This window comes from Capra hircus, chromosome 6 (genome assembly GCF_001704415.2).
Source record: "Capra hircus breed San Clemente chromosome 6, ASM170441v1, whole genome shotgun sequence".
Lineage (NCBI taxonomy): Eukaryota > Metazoa > Chordata > Mammalia > Artiodactyla > Bovidae > Capra > Capra hircus.
Genome location: NC_030813.1, coordinates 40,246,311 through 40,264,022, shown reverse-complemented (window position 1 = coordinate 40,264,022; position 17,712 = coordinate 40,246,311). Strand labels below are relative to the sequence as shown.

Genomic DNA, 17,712 nt, shown 5'->3' with positions numbered 1-17,712 from the left:
ATTTTTTTAACCTTTCCATTTAGTTTCACAAAAACTTATGAGAAAGCGTCAGCATGATTTGTCCCTCTAGGCAAAATCAGAAGAAAACTGCAATCCATAGTTCTTTACTCTCAACTGAATAAGGCTGAGTTATAATTAACAGTGAGGGCAAAAATATTTAAGTAATGTTTTTCCTAAAAATGTTTAACTGATATTGGGATGTTTTAAATATTTTAGAAAAGAATTTGATTGCAATCCTAACTCAATTTAAGCCCAGGAGCCTGGCGACCTATTGTCCATGCGGTTGCACAGAGTCAGACATGACTGAAGCAACTCAGCACGTGCGCAGTATATAACTAAGTTCTTTCAAACTATGAACACTTACAGAAGAGTGGCAAATTCTAGCCCCAATGTACGAATTTCCCAATCCCATTCATTTTAAGTGTACAACTTAACATTTCAGTCAAAATAAATGTATATCCTCTCTTTTTCCAACTTTAAATAAAATGAAGACAAGATGATGTAAAATGCACACTTAAATGATTTATAAGTTGCTGGGCTTCCCTGGTGGTTCAGCCAGTAAAGAATCTGCCTGCGATGAAGAAGACCCAGGTTTGACCCCTGGGTCTGGAAGATTCCCTGGAGAAGGGAATGGCAACCCACTCTGTGTTCTCGCCTGGAGAATCCCTTGGACAGAGTAGCCTGATAGGCTACAGTTAACGGAGTCTCAAAGAGTCGGACACAACTGAGTGCCTAACATAATAGTTCTAGAGGAGAGTAAAGACATCCAGAAAGTAATGTCACACTGAAGATACTTGAGGTGTTTCTTGTCTTAAAGATAAATGTTAAGGGGACAGGAAAAGAGGGCATATCAATCTTACCCTCTTTTAAACGATAATGTATTCAAATGGTCATCAGATGGGAGTGAAATTACACTCATTTAGTCTCTAGAGGGTAGAAATGGTGCTAGTAATTTTAACTTTTAACAAAGCATTGATAAATGATTATAAGGAAGATCTTTGTAAGTATAAAAGATGTTAAGAAATGAACAGCCTTAGGAAGCTTTCAACTCTTATTTTATTATTATTATCATCTACATTATTCAAACAGAGGCTGTGCATTTTTTCCCTGCAACAAAGTAATAAAAATTCTGCATTAGGTTAAAAGTTGGACCAAGTGAACCTCAGAATTTCTTCCAAGTCTAAAATGCCATGCGGCAATGATCATTATGCTTACCATTTTTTGGAGAAGGAAATGGCAATCTACTCCAGTACTCTTGCCTAGAAAATCTCATGGATGGAAGAGCCTGGTAGGCTACAGTCCGTGGGGTTGCAAAGAGTCGGACACGACTGAGCGACTTCACCTTACCTTACCATCTTTTGTTATATAACTCATATTATTAAGAGGTTAGTCATCTATAGATAAATGATCAGAACTTAATAAAATGTATATAGCTCACAAAAATGTATATTGAGACAATCAGAGGTAAAATCATAAAATCAGTAGTGAAAAGGTAGACTTTTCACTTACACTATTTTTTTTTTTGATGAATAAAGCACACAACAAGATTAATGTAAAGTGAAATCAAAAGCTTTTATTTTTTTCTTTGCCAGGCATAATTCTAAGGTATGAGTATTCCCAGAGTCTACTATTATACACTTTCAATAAACTATAATTTAATTACGATCTTGTTATATTTATGTCTGAAAAAATAATTACAAATATTCACAACAGTGGTAATGAGAATTTTTCTAGGAAAGACTCCCCATTTTCCAGAGAGGCAATCCCAATTTTTAAAATGACAGAGATGCACTTTCATAATCTGATCCAAACCACTGGAGAACAAACATCGTCCATGATTCTCTAACCAAAAGGACGACGTTCGTTCAGGTCCCCAGCCAGCCCTCACAGAGGCAACTCTCTGTATGGAGTTTTCCCTTTTCTCCAAAGGGTCCTTTCTAACATCTTCTGTGTAATTCCCCCGATTCTCCTAGATAAAGTTGGTTCCTCCCTTGTCTGTGTCTGCATTTGCCTCTAGTATTTGATAAGCAAGAGTCCCTCACACTATATTACTCAAAACATTTATTCACATAAGTGTCTGAGTCCCACTACACTGTAAGCTCTTCAAGCATAAAGACTACGTTCTGTGTGCTAAGTTGCTTCAGTCATGTCCATCTCTTTCCGACCCCATGGACTTTAGCCTGCCAGGCTTCCCTGTCCATGGGATTCTCCAGGAAAGAGTACTGAACCCAGGGATCAAACCCGCAGCTCCTGAATTGCAGGTGGTTCTTTACCGCTGAGCCACCCAATGGGGAAACCCTGTAAAGACTATATCTATGTATTCATATTTCCTTCCCTCTTCCTTGGCACTTACTAGGTTCTTAGGAAATGCTGAATTAAAACAAACTGCTCTTTGCATTTTGATATAGTTTGGCAAAACCCTAGCATGTGCATTTTATGTTCAGCCAACTTTCTCCAGACATGTTTTCTAAGGTACCTGCCTTAGGTTTTATGCCCCTCTCCAGATAATCAAAGTCCCACCACCAAACGTGCTTTCATGAGCCCTATAGAGCAACTGCCTCCTTTAACTTCCCCCTCTCATGCCTTTCTCAACATAATCTAGAAACTGGAAGGAATTCAATATGTTGAAACAAATTCAGATATCCAAGTGACTGAGAGCTGCCACTAGATTACACGTTAATGGGTCCACACAATTTCAGATATTGTAAGAGAGAAGGCAATTTAGGTAGAGTGCAAGCAGTGTCTTTTCTCATTTTTTTTTTTCATATTCTTAAGAGATTCTTAATTCATTCTCCAAATAACAGCTCGTACACACTAAACTTACCAGGTGACAGTCACTGTTCTGAGACGGTCACATTCATTCTGCCCCATAAGTAGGTGGGTACCACTGTCACTGCTATTTTGGAGGGAGGCACAGAGCTCACAGAAAGTAGAGCCAGAATCTAAATTCAGGTGGGCTGCCTCCAAAACATACCCCCTGAATCACTCCTTTCAAAGAGACACAATCTAAACACTGCTAAACAATTACTCAAAATAATGTAATCCTCAGCTTTCCCTTTCAGCAATCTTTCTTTTTTTTTGGGGGGGGGGTTGGGTTGGGGCAAAACATAGTTTTACATAGCCCACTTCTTAAATATCTATGAATGAATCACCTGGAAATAAAATATCAAGCTTTATTTAAGAAGAAACTAGCTTTCTAGTCAGTGCACTATTTTAAAGATCTATTTAAAATACCTAAAGTTGAAATAAAAATGAAAATACGTATAGCATATTTTTCTTAAAATTCAAGTAATTTATCACTATATCATGAAAATTATTATAAATGATCTTAATGTGTCTAAACTAACCATGTGTATCAAGCAAGGTAATGTCATATAAAAAAAGATAGATAACAGGTGAAGTGATAACATTCGTAGAAAAACAGTATGACTGCACTTTTTTAAAAAGAATACCAATACATTTTTGGTTCCTAGTCTTCTATTCCCTCTTCCATCAGTGCCAAGAATAAATAGAAACACAAATATTACAATACAGAGTGAAACTCTTCTAAAATATTCAATAAAGGAAAAAAATTAAAATTAAAGCAGAGTTCCTTTGTACAATGACCAGGAATTAAATCTTTAAACTAAAGAGTATTTTTTAAAATACAAAATTATGTTAAAGACTATCAAGGTGCATAATAATTTCTAAACAGAGCTGGAGAAAAAGTAACCTGGCTTCTTCCAATACTACAAAATACTTCTTAGTAGCTTGAAAAGCATCATAAGAATAACTCTAATGCAAATGTGTTAAAGAAGTTAAAATCTGATAGTCCAAGAACAGATAAACAGCAGTAGTGAATTAAGGGCATCTCAGAGGAGGTTTATGGAGCCAACAAAAATTAGCAGCATTAAGCAGATCAGGTGGGTCAATTACTAACTGTTCCAGCAAGGATACTCAACTGTGTCCAAGGACACCTAACAGAGATTCAGTGATATTCGGCTCCTATGTCATCACTAACTAGATGGAATCCGCCCACAGGATCTCAGGACTAAAAATTCTCCGGATGGAAATTTGTGGTTTCAGAAAGGTGTGTAATGAGTCTCTGAGACACATTCCTTAGGGAAAAGATGAGAGAGATCCCAGCAACCATTTCCTCTGGGTGGCCTTCAGGGAGATGAATGATCTTTCTGGACCATACTAAAAACCATAGGCCTCTGAAATGCAGATTCTTAACAGCTTAACTTGAAGGGCATTATTGACAAGGTTTGTTTCAAATTATTATCTGCCACCCACTCCTGTTACTTATCCATTGCTAAAGGTTGGAGGTCTCCTTTCAACTTCCTCCTCAATCCAATTAACATTTGCAACCTTCACCCCAATCCAAATTGTAACATGAAAACGATTTTACCAAAGCTAATAAGAAAGTCTCATATTTACCTATCACTGTAAATGTAATATATTTACAATGCACGTGATTCGAAACAAGTATTTGATGAACACTGCCTTTAAAAGTCTATCATTTACAATCTCCTGTTTCTCATACATAAATTTCTTCTTGGGTAAATTTCCATTTGTCTTTTATGCTAACATTTTTAAAGCAAATATTTTTAACATTTAGCTAGCATTAGATAAACTTTATATTTTCGGCAGTATCAGTATTTTCACCCTTTATGCTCCATGGTAAGAGATAAAAATTTATTAATAAAAAGTTGCTTCTTCTTCACTCCTCTTACTTCTTGATAGTCTCTATATGTTCAGAGCGATTATGATAAATACTCTGAAAAAAAATTTGAAGAAGGCTTTGCACTTTCTTCACATCTCTTCTATTGACTATATGCTATAAGAAGAAAATCAGAAGGAAAATGATAGTAAATATGGATATTTAAAAGTCAGATTTATTATAGACACATTTTATTAGCTCAAAAAGATAAAGTATTTCCAAAACTCAGCTTCTGAAAAACAGGAAAGGAGATGTTGAAATTTGTAATAATAAAAAGTTCCAACTCTGCATCAAGCATTTTGTGAAAATACGTGCATTATCTTACTGAAACCACATACCATTACTATGAGATATAATAACTCTTTCCTTTAATGATGACCAAAAATGCAGTTTTCAAAGATAAGACAATTTGATCAAGATCTCACAATGGAATGGAAATCAAGTATTTACTCTCATGTAATGTTTTAAAGGTAAGGAGAAGAGATTGTATCTGTTTAAAAAGCACAATCAACAGTAAAACTGGTGAGTATTTGCCAACGTTCCATAGGACACCAGGCAATAGCATATAAAATTACAAGGTGTTTTCACCAAGGGGAGGCTAGGTTATCTACAATGAGGAGAACAGCAGCTGAGAGAGGGAGTCCCACCTGCATTCAGGGGAGATGGACACTGCCAAGAGAACAAGTAATTTTCTGCTGATGTTATCTTAAAGCAAAAATTCCAACTGCATTAAAACCAAATCCAAACTGTTACCAAACTCTCACTCTGAAAATGTTTTAACCAACATTCCTTCCAGTCCAGCAGATATAAATTGCTCTGAAACAGGCAAGAGCAGTATATGTAAAGTTCATGCACAAAAGTCTCTCATCCCATGTTAAGTTGTAAAATTCAGTTTAGAAGGCATAATTCAAGCAGCAGGGTATCCAACAGGAATGAAAGACAGGAGTTCAATGTGAAATATTTGACATTGGTTGCTTCCACAAATACATTGTAACAGTGCAAACTAAACTACTCATTTCAGGGGAGATATAAAGGCCACAGCATCCAGCAAACACTGTTACAAAGGACGAGCCCAAAACAGATGTGGGAAAAATAAACAGCATTGCTGCTGCAGAATTTATAAAACGCTCCACAAAGAGCAAACAGAACTTCTCACCACCGTTCAACTTCAAGGCCCATTAAAAAACGTTGTATGAGAAACCCTCTCAGACAGATTCAATATTCTGCTAAATTTCAACAGTGCACTTGCATTAAAGCTTTCCAAGACCATAGTCAGTAAATGCAATTTAAAATAGTTCACTATCACTTATAAACAGGCAAGAATAATTGGACATTTAATGGCTATCACAGATAAAGCGATTCACACTTGAGCATCAAGGTGCATGATTTATCTCCTACAATGTACATACCGAGCTTCTTTACCAAGTTTGAGATGTTCTTTACAGAAACTTTCCAAGAAAATAACTGCAGTGACTTTAAACTTAGGTATAAAGGTGCCAGAAATTGTGATGAGCTTGCATTCTTTTCCAAGTAGATTAGCACTGTTTGTGTACCGTTACTTCAAGAAAAACAATGTGTTATGTGCTGCCTACAAACCTGTAGGATGAGTTAGAAGAGGGATTCTCCACATCCCTAATGAGCAAGGGTTCAGGGGAGACTTCCCTCAGATCTGTTCCACAACACACTCTCTGCTTGAACTAATGTATAGCGACCTGCAACCAAAATTCTAGAGTGTTGGAGTTCCTTAGTTTCACACTGGCTGTCACATGCCTATAAATGGTGTGCACACCCAGGGCGAAACAACTCAGTGCCACCTTCAAAAAATACATGTGCCTTTGAGGTATCCTTTAGGGAGAGTAAAGTGTCTAGTCAAACTTAGGCTCTATTGTAAAGACATTTCTAAACTGAGTTATTTTCTTTGTATCTACTTGGTAGAAACTAAAATAGACAAGTGAACAGGTTTTGCAATGGCTTCATAATAATAATATTTTAGGACTCTTTTATTCAAGCAAAAATCAGTATCAAATGACATAGCTAGTAAAAAAACAAAAAGGTAATCTGAAATCCAAAGATACAAAAACTTAGAATGTTTAAAGAAATATTGTCTTAAGAGCGCCATTACACTTTACTGATAGGAACAAAAGTACAACCCAAGCCTGTGGCTTTATCACTTGTGCAATTTCGTTATTGTAAGCATGTAAGATACTATGAAGTTAATGAAATACCTAATATTCAAGGTTTTCAATGGTATGCTACTGGTTCTCATTAATCTAATGTAGGCATATATGAATTTTATTTTGCATTATGAGTGTTTCATTGCATTTAGGGCAAAATGCCCTACCATTTTTTTGGACAAACTTAAAAAAAATTTCAAAACCTTTCTCAATACTCTTGCATTTGTGTTGTCAAGGAACGTATAAAAGCAGCTGTTTTACAGCAGTGAAATACTGAAGCGGCCTGCATGCACGCCTGCTAAGTCGTTTCAGTCATGTCTGACTCTTTGCAACACTATGGACTGTAGTCTGCCAAGCTCCTCTGTCCATGGGCTTCTCCAGGCAAGAGTACTGGAATGGTCTGCCATGCCCTCCTTCAGGTATCTTTCCGACTCAGGGATCAAATCTGAATCTCTCATGTCTCCTGCACTGACAGATGGGTTCTTTACCACTAGTGCCACTTGGGAAGCTCCAAAGTGGCCTGGGTCTCTCTAAAATGCCATAAAAGAGAACTTTAATTACTTCAGCATAATCCCGTAAGACATAAGTGAATAATGGAACTTTACACCTGCAGAGAAAAGTCATGGGTCCCAGTGTGATTTTTTTTCAGCCTTCTAACACATTACCCACTAGCCAAGAAATACTTTGAATAATTTTGTATGGAGACTTTATTGCAGATACACACAGGTATCTTCTATGAAGTATAATGAAGTATAATTCTTAAATGCTCCAATTCTTCACTATAGCTTCTTTGTTTTCCCTTAATTAACTTCCATTGAATATCTAGTCACTTAACTATATCAGCTTTCATTTGAACATTTGATTAAACAATATGAGACCTGTAATGCAATCTACATCAGGCACATTCTCACGGCTTCATTCTCATCCCAGATAAGCAAGTACTACTAGCAACACAGAGCACCCACGGGAATATGCCAGGGCACATGTTAGGTCAAAGTGCATAGTAGGAAGCTGTCAAAAGTGGATGTACTATGTGCTCACAGTGTGTAGGTGTGATTAAAACATTCTTTTTATGATGACTCATAACCACAGTCTGATCATCATATCATCTGATGTTGTTTTCTATACAATACAAAGAAGTGAGTGAGAGGCAGTGAGGCAGCGAGAGAGGAAAGGAAAAAAGGTAAGGAAAGAGGGAGAGACAGATGATTTTAATTCCCATCTAGTTCTTGGTATTTTGACTGATAAAACCTTGAGTTCCATCAATTCTTTGAAATGGAAAAAAAAAATGTGTTTCTTTTGTACCTAATAATGTTTTGATTTAACAATAATAATTTTTTTATCCTATACTAAAACTCAATTTGATAAAACGACCCTGTTTCTTAGAGATTAAAAGTCGGATTTCTAAAGGGAACAGCTCTTATCTTCTGTTCTCAGATGTCTTCCTTCTCTAGATCAAGTTAAAACTCTATCAACAAAAAATAAAAAGAAAAAACTTATTAAATATTCACAAAATACCATTTGGAATTGTTTTTATTTATCATTTTAAAATGGAAAAACAAACTTAAAACCATAAATTGCACACAAATAAAGTTAATGTTTTTATTTTTGTTCTTTACACAAAGAATGAAAGTTAAGTTGCTAGATACATATATGTAGTGTAAATGTTATTTACAATATAAACCTGCATTTATAGACCTTTTCATAATTTGGAGTTTGCATTTAAACTTCAGATTCAAGGTGCCAAAAACATATAAGTTAACATAAGATATAACTATTTAAAAGTTAATTCACTGGTTACTTCCCATTTATTACATTGTCTGTTATAACTATTGGCAGGGGAAGCAATCTGTGCGATGTTAATGACATCACCTACTACAATAAAAATGTATGCAATAATTATATCATTATGATGCCATAGTAATTTGATTATAGAACTCTCTGGGTAGCTTTTTAAATTTTTATTTTTTAATTAATATACTGAACAAAATATAAAAGTTTACTTCACAATAACCTGAATGCATTCTTTAGCAAAACTGTTTGCCATTTAATGTATTTAAAAAAAAATAAATATTTGAAAAGTGTTCCTAAGAAATGGTTTTAAATTCCAGAGTCCCAAGGAGATGAATTGGCTGTCAGATAACAATGTGTTTCCATCAGATGGACTTGGCAGTTGTAAACAAAAGGAATTTTCTCAGCTTTTCCTCACAAATATGAAATATTTGCTCTCAGCCAACAGCTGGGGTGATTTAAAGAAGTCCTGCATATATATTAGTTTTCATTCAAAATTACAAACCCTCCTCCCACTCTGAAATATCTTACTGTATCTTCACAGAACAGAAAATTGTTCTGAGATGAAGTGATACTCCCAAGGGAAGTCAAAGTCAAAAAACAGCACCTACTTACAACTTTAATCGAATTTCAGATCATAAGGTATCTGGTTAATTTTAGGAAAAGTTAATTTTTTCAAAATGAAAGTTCAAATGATACTCCAAAGTGGCTTGAAAAATAATGAAAAAGTTTGTTTTGTTTCAGTGTTTCTGAAAATACTTAAAACTACAAAATAAACCAAATAGAGACTTCATGAAAAGCCACTGAGAATCCTTCAAGGTCAAAGATGTTCAAGGAAAAAAACCATAAATATACATACATATATATCTCACATGTATATATAAATCCTAAACACACACACATATAAATGAATAAATATGTTATTGATGAAAAAACTATTAATGTTTAAATGATAATTTTAAATTATCTCTTCATCTTAACAAACATTTAAATTATATTAATGCTTAGTTTCAATGGATGAATTAAAAATAAATTTGTCAAGTACTCACTAGTACTTAGGTAGTCACAAAAGAGATCAAAACATAAATATTTTCAGAGTATTTTTATATACTGAGATAGATTATGAACTTATGAACTTTGTTATAAACGTAACCAAATGTTTACCTTATCTTTATTTCCTTCCCAAAACTAGCTTTAAGTAGTGACTTTACATTTATTTTGAATCCCACAAAAACATTCCTTTATTGTAATATTGTTCATGGAAAAAATTTTTATAAGTAAATTAGATATATCTGTATTTAACTTTAATTATAAGTGTAGCTTCTATTTACTGATAACTTAGAAGTTGACAAGTCATTTTTTTATGTACAATTATACTGAATTTTTATACTAGGGCCCAGTGGATCTGAGTATGTGCTATACCCAAAATGAACTTCATCTCTCACTATTTTAAATAAAATTTTTATTTTTACCTAAAGTGCCTCTTAAAACAGACAAGGAAACTTTTAAAATAATTGTTGCTACTTTTAATAGAGCCATTATTTGGCCTTAGAAATGCAAAGCTACTAAACTTGAATTATCAAGACATATGGAGATATATAATTCATATTTCAAGTTACAAATTGTGTATTTTATCCTAATTATTTCAGACAGAGGCTTCTGTCTTTTGTACATATACACATAGGCCTAAAATAATAATGGTTCTCAAGTAATATATATCAATCCATAAGATTTTGTGTCTGAAATAAAAAAAAAACATTTTAAATTCTGAAGTTCACATTTGATCTTCTTGGAAAAACAACAATTGATGTTAAATGACATGCTATGATAAAGTAATTCTTACTTTCATTTATCCTTAAATGCTTTTTCCAGCAAAAAGAATATTTAGAAAGCTACTATAAAATAATGAAATAAATATTCACCACAAGTGTTAAATATCAGAAAGCAAATCTTTATAACATTAAGAACTTTAAATATTTCTTCCAATGCCATTAACGACACACATAGCAACATTATGGGAACTAAAATAATTATCAGCAAAACTTTGTTTTATAATGCCCCATTAATGCAAATAAAACCACCACTTTTCCTCCCATAAGCAAATAAAACAAACTAGATGAACAATAAGGAAAAACATACATCTCTAAGTACCAAAGCAATGGTTACCAAGGAAGTAAATGTGTCAGGAAGTAAGTCTGTTTTTGAACTTTATCACAAATTAGTACTAATTATGCAAAAATTCGATAATTTCTAATTTTAAATTAGTTTAAAAATCACTAATTCAACCTCTTGTTTTTGTAAATTTACAGACTAAGACATGAAATTAAAGACATGGTCCTTGAAATGCAAGTATTATTAAAATTATAGTTATATCGTCATAAATTTGGAATTGAAAATACTCACAGTCTCTCCAGTTCTTTAAGATCCTGGAATGCTCCCCTTTCAATGGTGGTAATCTTATTCTCCATAAGCTGACTGAAATGCAAAGTATAACAGGGGTCTTAATGTTAGCACTCATTATCTGAAAAAGTTTCAATTTAGCAACTGAACACTTGTCCATTTACAAAGTTAAATACTGCTCTGGTTTGAGATTCAATACAAAATCTAACAATGATATATATGAAAAGAGTCAGGGACGGAAAATAGTATCCTCATCACAAAACTTTCATCAAAAATACTAATTCAGTTTCTCACAAAATTTAGTCAGAATCCTGAACCTTAAACTACAGTATATCTTGAGGAGTAACCCATTATACCACAATTTTCATGGCTGGTTTTCAAGTGAGTTCTTTACTGAAAGAATCAACATACAACAATTCATCATATATTGACTTCAATTCACTGATGGATATATGTCAGAAATGGGAAGAATTCATCAAGGGCAAAATGTTTTTTTTTTTAAAACAAACAGTGAACACACAATGATCAAAAGAATATGTTCACTGCAATATAAATATTAAATTTAATTAAAAATTTGTAAGAAAAAAGTTTTACATTACACTGAATCTCAAATGATGGTTCACTCACAACTTAACACCCAAAGAAGTAATCACATTGCAACAATTTTATAAAAGCTGCAAAGTTAATAGATACAAGAGACAATTCAAAATATTACCAATTCAAAATATTTTAGTGTGAAGCATTTCCCACTAAAAACTCTGCAAAACCTGGATTGTTTTATTTTAATGTTAGAAAATATTTATATGTGTTGATTGCTAGAAAAGTCTGAACATTTTTATATTAGCAATAATAAAATGCAGACCCACTTAAATTCTTTCTAGTTAATCTCAAATCCTAAAAGTATATCAAATGTCTCACATTACTCATATTGTGAAAGCAATTATGCTACATTTTTATATGCATAAGCACTTAGGGTTGTTACAGCAAATATTTGAGGTCATTTCCATAATACTATTTTATGGCCTGTACCTAAACTTAAAAGTCTACATTTTTATTAAAAATTGTAGTACACTGATAAACAGAAAGGAAACCAAGGCCTGGTAAAATTTTATATTTCTGTCATTGAGACAGTTTTTAAACCTGAGATCAGTAATGATTCAAAATCCACAACCTTAAAAAACATGATAATTCTCCAAAACACAGAAGAACATACTTACAGAACTCTTAGGTGTCGAAGACCAGCAAAATCTGTCTTGGTAATCCTTGTGATGTTATTTCCATTCAAATCCCTAAGAGACAACAAGTAAGAAAATGAAAGTTCCACTTAATTTCTATCACTATCTAGTTAAAGAAAAATATACACTAAATAAGCACTGAGAGATAAAAGATCAGTTCCAATTATTAGTTTGCAAAGTAAAAGAGAGGGAAGGAGAAGGAAGTCATCTGTGAAAGAAAAATTTTAAAATGATTCTTAACAAGTTTACAGAGTCTATGCTTACCCGCATATGACAAGAAAATGAAGTGATTCAGTTATCAAGAGTTCTCTTGTGTGTGTATGGGAGTGCTTTTCATTTTTGTTTTTATAAGGAGGTGTATATTAATTTCACAGATACTCTGCTATTTACTATAACTGTTATCTACACTCCCCAAAAGTTTCCTTCAGGAAGTTAAACGAACAATTTTCTAATATTATTCAGGGAGAAATTTTTAAAATTCAGACCCCTATCCTTAGGTGGCACCCTGGCTAACCTTCCTAAGGCAAAGAATAAAGTTAAAATGTCATCAAAAGAACTGCACTTCAAAGACTGGCATTTATAGGCATTTACCTTCCAACAATTCTATGTTTGTATGAAAACTAAACTCTTCATTTGCAGCTCAGAAAACCCCGCTGCGAACTGTAAAGTGAAAACTACCAGCAAGGGCAATAATGGAAATAGTATTCAGACCCTGACATTTTGGTCCAGATTTCAGCACCACAGTTTCCTTGAGAGTCACAACCCCCTTTTCTGGCATCTTAGGTCAAGATCTAAACTTGCCCTGGTTTCAATCATTTCAAGCAAAACCAGGCTTTGCTGCGGTTTGAATGTTCTCCCCTTCAGGGAAGAAAACCTTACCTTGACTTTAAAAGAGCGTGTTTGGGGTCTACATTTAATGTGCTTATGTTGTCAATAATATAATTTTATAAGCCGCCACTGAGTAAACTATTTTCGAAAATTCTTTATAAATCCCTCATAGGGGTAAATTTTTTTCAAGTACCTAAAACTCAGTTGCTATATTTATTTTTTCCCCAAATGCATTTCCCTTTTGTTGAATAAGACGTGTTAGTGCTTAAACTTTAAACCATTCCGAATAGCATGAAATGACAAGCGCTAAGACAAGAGTTTTGCATTGCCTTCTCCCCAAACCATTTTCCGTGCTGAGCAAAGCACCATCGAATTGTTTGTTCCCTTTTCGGATTACCTGACATAATCTGAGCCCTAAAGCCCCCATCCCACACAAACTTGGTAGATCACATTTTTGACAAGACACCTTCGCTAGGGCCGCAACGTGCCCAGCGCTGCGGGCCTGCGAAGGAGGGAAGAAACCGAGTAGGGGTCGACTCACTGAGGCTCGGGATGGGGGAGCCATTTGCATGGGAAAGAAGTGGCTCGACTTTAAACTGAGAGAGAGGGAAATGGGTTGGATAAGATCGACTCGAAGCGCTGTGAGCCGCGCGGGTGGAGGCGTGCGAGTCCAAGCGGGTCCCCTCCGCGGCCCTCCACCCTCACAGCCTCGGGCGCAGAGGCCCGGGGAGCGCAGCCTGGGAGCGTCGCCCAGGTCCTCCTCGCCCCGCCCGGCCCACGCGCAACAGCGAGGGAAGCGCGCCCCGGACGCCGGGGCAGCAGCCTCGACGTTCACAAAGAAAACGGCCTCCACGCTTCACTTCCCTGAACTCGGAAAGCGCCCCACAAGCAGCGCGTGGGCCGTCATCACCCATTCTGCTATTACTTCTTCATTAGGGACTCGCCGAGACAGGGAGGCGGGGATGTCTGCGGGCAGCAGAGCGCGAAGAAAGGAGAGGAAGGAAAAGAAGCTGCTGACACGCGCAGAGACGCAGAAACTGCCAGAAAGGTGGAAAGGGGGCACTGGGGCTCAGCAGGAAGGGCCGGAGGGGGCAGCCGAGGGCCGCGGGGTTACCAAAGCGGACAGACCCGCCTTGACCGCTCCTGGTTTGGACAGCCAGCCCCAACTTCGCTTAGTCGATGGGACGCGCGGTTGGCCTCTGGAGTCTCCCTGCCTCCGACACGTCCCTTGGGGCTCTCCACCGCCGCCTCCTCCCTCGGGAAGTGGCAGGCGGGGGAAGAGTAGCTGGGAGCTGCACGCGGCCTCTATCCTGGGGCATCCTTCTTTCCGTGGCCTGTGGAAGCGCCCCCGGGCGGGATCAGCCTCCCCAGACCCCATCTCCTCTCCCTCCGTCCCCAGGAGGGCGACACAAAGCCCAGGAGCAGAGGTTTCTCTCATTTGAGTACCCCCTTCCCCTCAACCCCCCTCATCGCGCCACCCCGCGGTGACAAGAGCCGGAACTGAGCCCTGAACCGACCCGCGAGAGTTTCCAACCGCAAGGTGACTCAGTTTACGGAGTCCAAGGAACAAAGTCGCGTCTCCCTTGCCCCGGGCATACTCAACTCCTCTTCCCTCATCTCCCCGCCTCCCCAGCCTCAGAGAACCAGCCTGCAAAGGGCTGCGAGTGGCGGGACGAGAGCGGGAGGAAGGGACTAAGCGCAGTAGTCAGCGGGCCCGCCCCTCCTTGGGCAGCGCCCTCCCAGAGAGTTCAAGCCTAGGATGCGCGTTGAGGAAAGCTAGTGGGGGCTGCCCCAGGCACAAGTCCCTGTGCCTCGGGGTCCCTCCAGTCTAGATACAGGGGCTGCGCGATCCCGATGGGAGGGAGGGCCAAGGGGGAGAATGAGCCCATACTCACAATCTCTCGGTGTTGCGGGGGATATTCCTGGGCACACTGCGCAACGCCAGCCCGTGACAGTCCACTGTGCTCCCGGAGCAGGAGCACTGCGCCGGACACGCTTGCGGCGCCACCTCGTTCAGGATCGCCAGCATTAACCCCAGAAACAGGGAGAGCGTCTGCCAGCCGACGCCGTGCATCTTCCCCCGCCGCCTCCTAGCTCGCCGGCCCCAGGGGTTTCTCTTTAGCTCGTTCCTCTGCTCCAACCGCGCGGTGCCTGAGGCCCAGTGCCTGGCTCGAGGCTAGCTACCCAGAGTGTCCAGATAACGTGTACAAAATAATACAGAAGTAATATTCAAGGCAGTAGAGCTGACACAGGTACACGCCTCTCAGCTCCCCTCGCCCTTCTCCTCCTGCAGGGCAGGCGCTCCTTGGGCAACTTTCGGTCCAGAAGATCAATTGGCCTGGCCAAAGCTACAGGGAGACCCCAGAGGATCGGATCGCGCGTCGTCTGTCTGGCAAATATCAACTTGGCTGTAAGAGACCTGAAGCTTGCAACGGCTGATGAAGATCGTCAAGATGCAGGGGCCAGTTGTGCGTGGAACTGAGGTGATCCGATTCCACCGACCCCCTCTGCAAATCCAATTCCAGTGGGGACTGTAGAAGACAGAAAGAGGAGGCTCAGTAGGAATGGTGGCCTCGATCAAAGTGGGCTCTCCGAAACTAAAAGGCGCAGGAGCCCCGCGGGCCTGGAGCGAAGCACACTGGACGACTGGACATGGCGCGCGGGGGCGCACAGGGCTGGCGCGCAGCCTGGAGGGGGCGCGGAACCGCGCTGCGGGGCTCCTGGCGTGACTCACTCACGCGGCCTCCCCCTCTGGCCTGCAGCTCCTCCGCAGCCCCAGCCGGTCCGTCACATGCGCTTCGCTAAAGGATGTATGGGCAATTCCGCCTCCCGCCCGGCGTCCTTGGAGACGCTCCGCACGAGGGCCTTCCCCGAGGTCAAGCAGAAAACACAAAAGGGCAATCGAACCGCCACAGCAGGCAGGAACATCCACTAGTCACGACCACGGCAGAGGAAATCCAAGAGGCCAAGTTGAGGATGAGAGCTCCTGCTAAGACTGAGTAGGGAATGGCTGGCAGGCCGGCCAGAAAGAGTGCGGAAAGGCCAAGCTGGAGGTGTCCGCCTCCCAGGTCCTCCCGGGGTGTTCCGGAGGGCAGAGAGATGGCAGTTAGGTCGGTAGGATCTGCTAATCCGAGGAGACCCTTGGAGGCAGCTGAACTGCAGTCCTGTGTGCGTGCGTGTGTCAGCCCCTCGCGTCTCCCGGATACGCCGCGGCTCCGCAGCAGACACCTGATGGCAAAGGTGGAAGAAACAAGAGCAGCCTCCTGGAGGGGGGGCGGGGCGCAGCCCCTCGGTCTCCCCCCGACAGTCGCCCACAAGTGGGCCCTTCTTCTCAAAGTGCAGGAACTTTTCCCAGGTTTTGAATCCAGTCCCCACAGCTACGGTGGGAGTCCTCCCGCCGACGTCGCGACGCCGCCCGAATCCGGGAGCTGCACCTGACTTGGCGGCCGCAGTCTGGAGCAGCCCGTCTCCTTCCAGCACCTTCCCTTCTCCAGGTGGCTTTCCGCGCCCCTTTCTGGGGGAGGGAAGTGGGGAAGAGGGAAGGCGGCGGTAGGGAGCGGGGACTCGGTGGCTCTGTTGACTCCCGAGCTCCTGGCAAGTGTCTAAACAATAGGACGGACGCAGCACCCCTTGTCTAGCTCGGCTGCGGGAAGGTGGGTTGTTGTTGTAACTGGAGTTGTTGGCTCGGGCTGCCTGGCGCTCAGCGCAGCCGAACAAAAACCCGGCCCGCGCTTCTGGAGCTGGCCGCGGGCCCCCGGACGCTCCCTTTTCTCCTCAGCGCTCCCGCCTTGCCCGGAAAGCTCGGCAGATCCCGCCTGCGCCCGGGAGCCACGGCGCTCCCATCACTCGCCGCCGCTCCCTGCCGCCTTTTTTAACCACCGTCTGCGGCAGCAGCAGCCGCCGCCACCGCCACCAGCCTCCGCCGTCCGCGTACTCCCCAAATAAATAACCCCAAGTCAGAAGTTAAGCCGGGGCCGGCTTTATATACCCGGCGGAGCCCCCACCCCCCCCTCGGCCCCGCCCCGCGCGGTCCGGCGCCGCCCACTGGCTGAGCGCGGGGATCCTGCACCTCGCCCGGCAGAGGTGAGGCCAGGGTTGCCAGCGCCGGGCGGAGGCGGCGGCGGGCGGCGCGTTCCCGCGCACTCCGGCTCGCCCCCTCGCTCTTACGCCCTAGCAAAGTTTGGCGGTGGAAGGAGGATTCCCCCGCTCCGAGTTCTAGGGCCCCAGAGGTAACCCAGGCTCGAAGACAGTCGTTTGCAGTGGGTGGAGGACAAGAGGGCTGCTTTGAACGCTGCTCGTAAATAGCGCAGCCGATGCCTTGCTGCAGCTTTTGCCACGCGATCCTAAGAGGAACTGCTCAGTGTTTAAAGCACTGAGAGAGAAACGGAGACATTATGATTAAAATATATATATACCGAGATAAATCTGCCTTAGCTCACAGACACACACATGTTTATTTTTGGGTGCTTAAAAGTTCAGAGTTTTTGTAAGTTGGAAAATGGTGCTTGTGAACCTTTTCGCCAGCCTTCCCCATCTCCGAGCCACCCCCTTCCGTTTAACCCTTTCTTTGTAGTCACGCACT

At 40.7% G+C, this 17,712-nt stretch overlaps 1 protein-coding gene across 2 annotated transcripts in view; it reads right to left on the bottom strand.

Annotated features, from left to right (window-relative positions):
• SLIT2 (slit guidance ligand 2) overlaps positions 1-15,942 on the bottom strand; it is a 402,031-nt gene extending 386,089 nt beyond the window's left edge. For both annotated transcript variants that reach the window (XM_018049329.1, XM_018049330.1), the window contains exons 1-3: positions 15,026-15,942; positions 12,285-12,356; positions 11,071-11,142 (exon numbers count right to left, since the gene is read on the bottom strand). In XM_018049329.1, the coding sequence (XP_017904818.1) occupies positions 11,071-11,142; positions 12,285-12,356; positions 15,026-15,204 (323 nt within the window). In that variant the 5' untranslated portion in view covers positions 15,205-15,942. The remainder of the gene's footprint in view (positions 1-11,070; positions 11,143-12,284; positions 12,357-15,025) is intronic.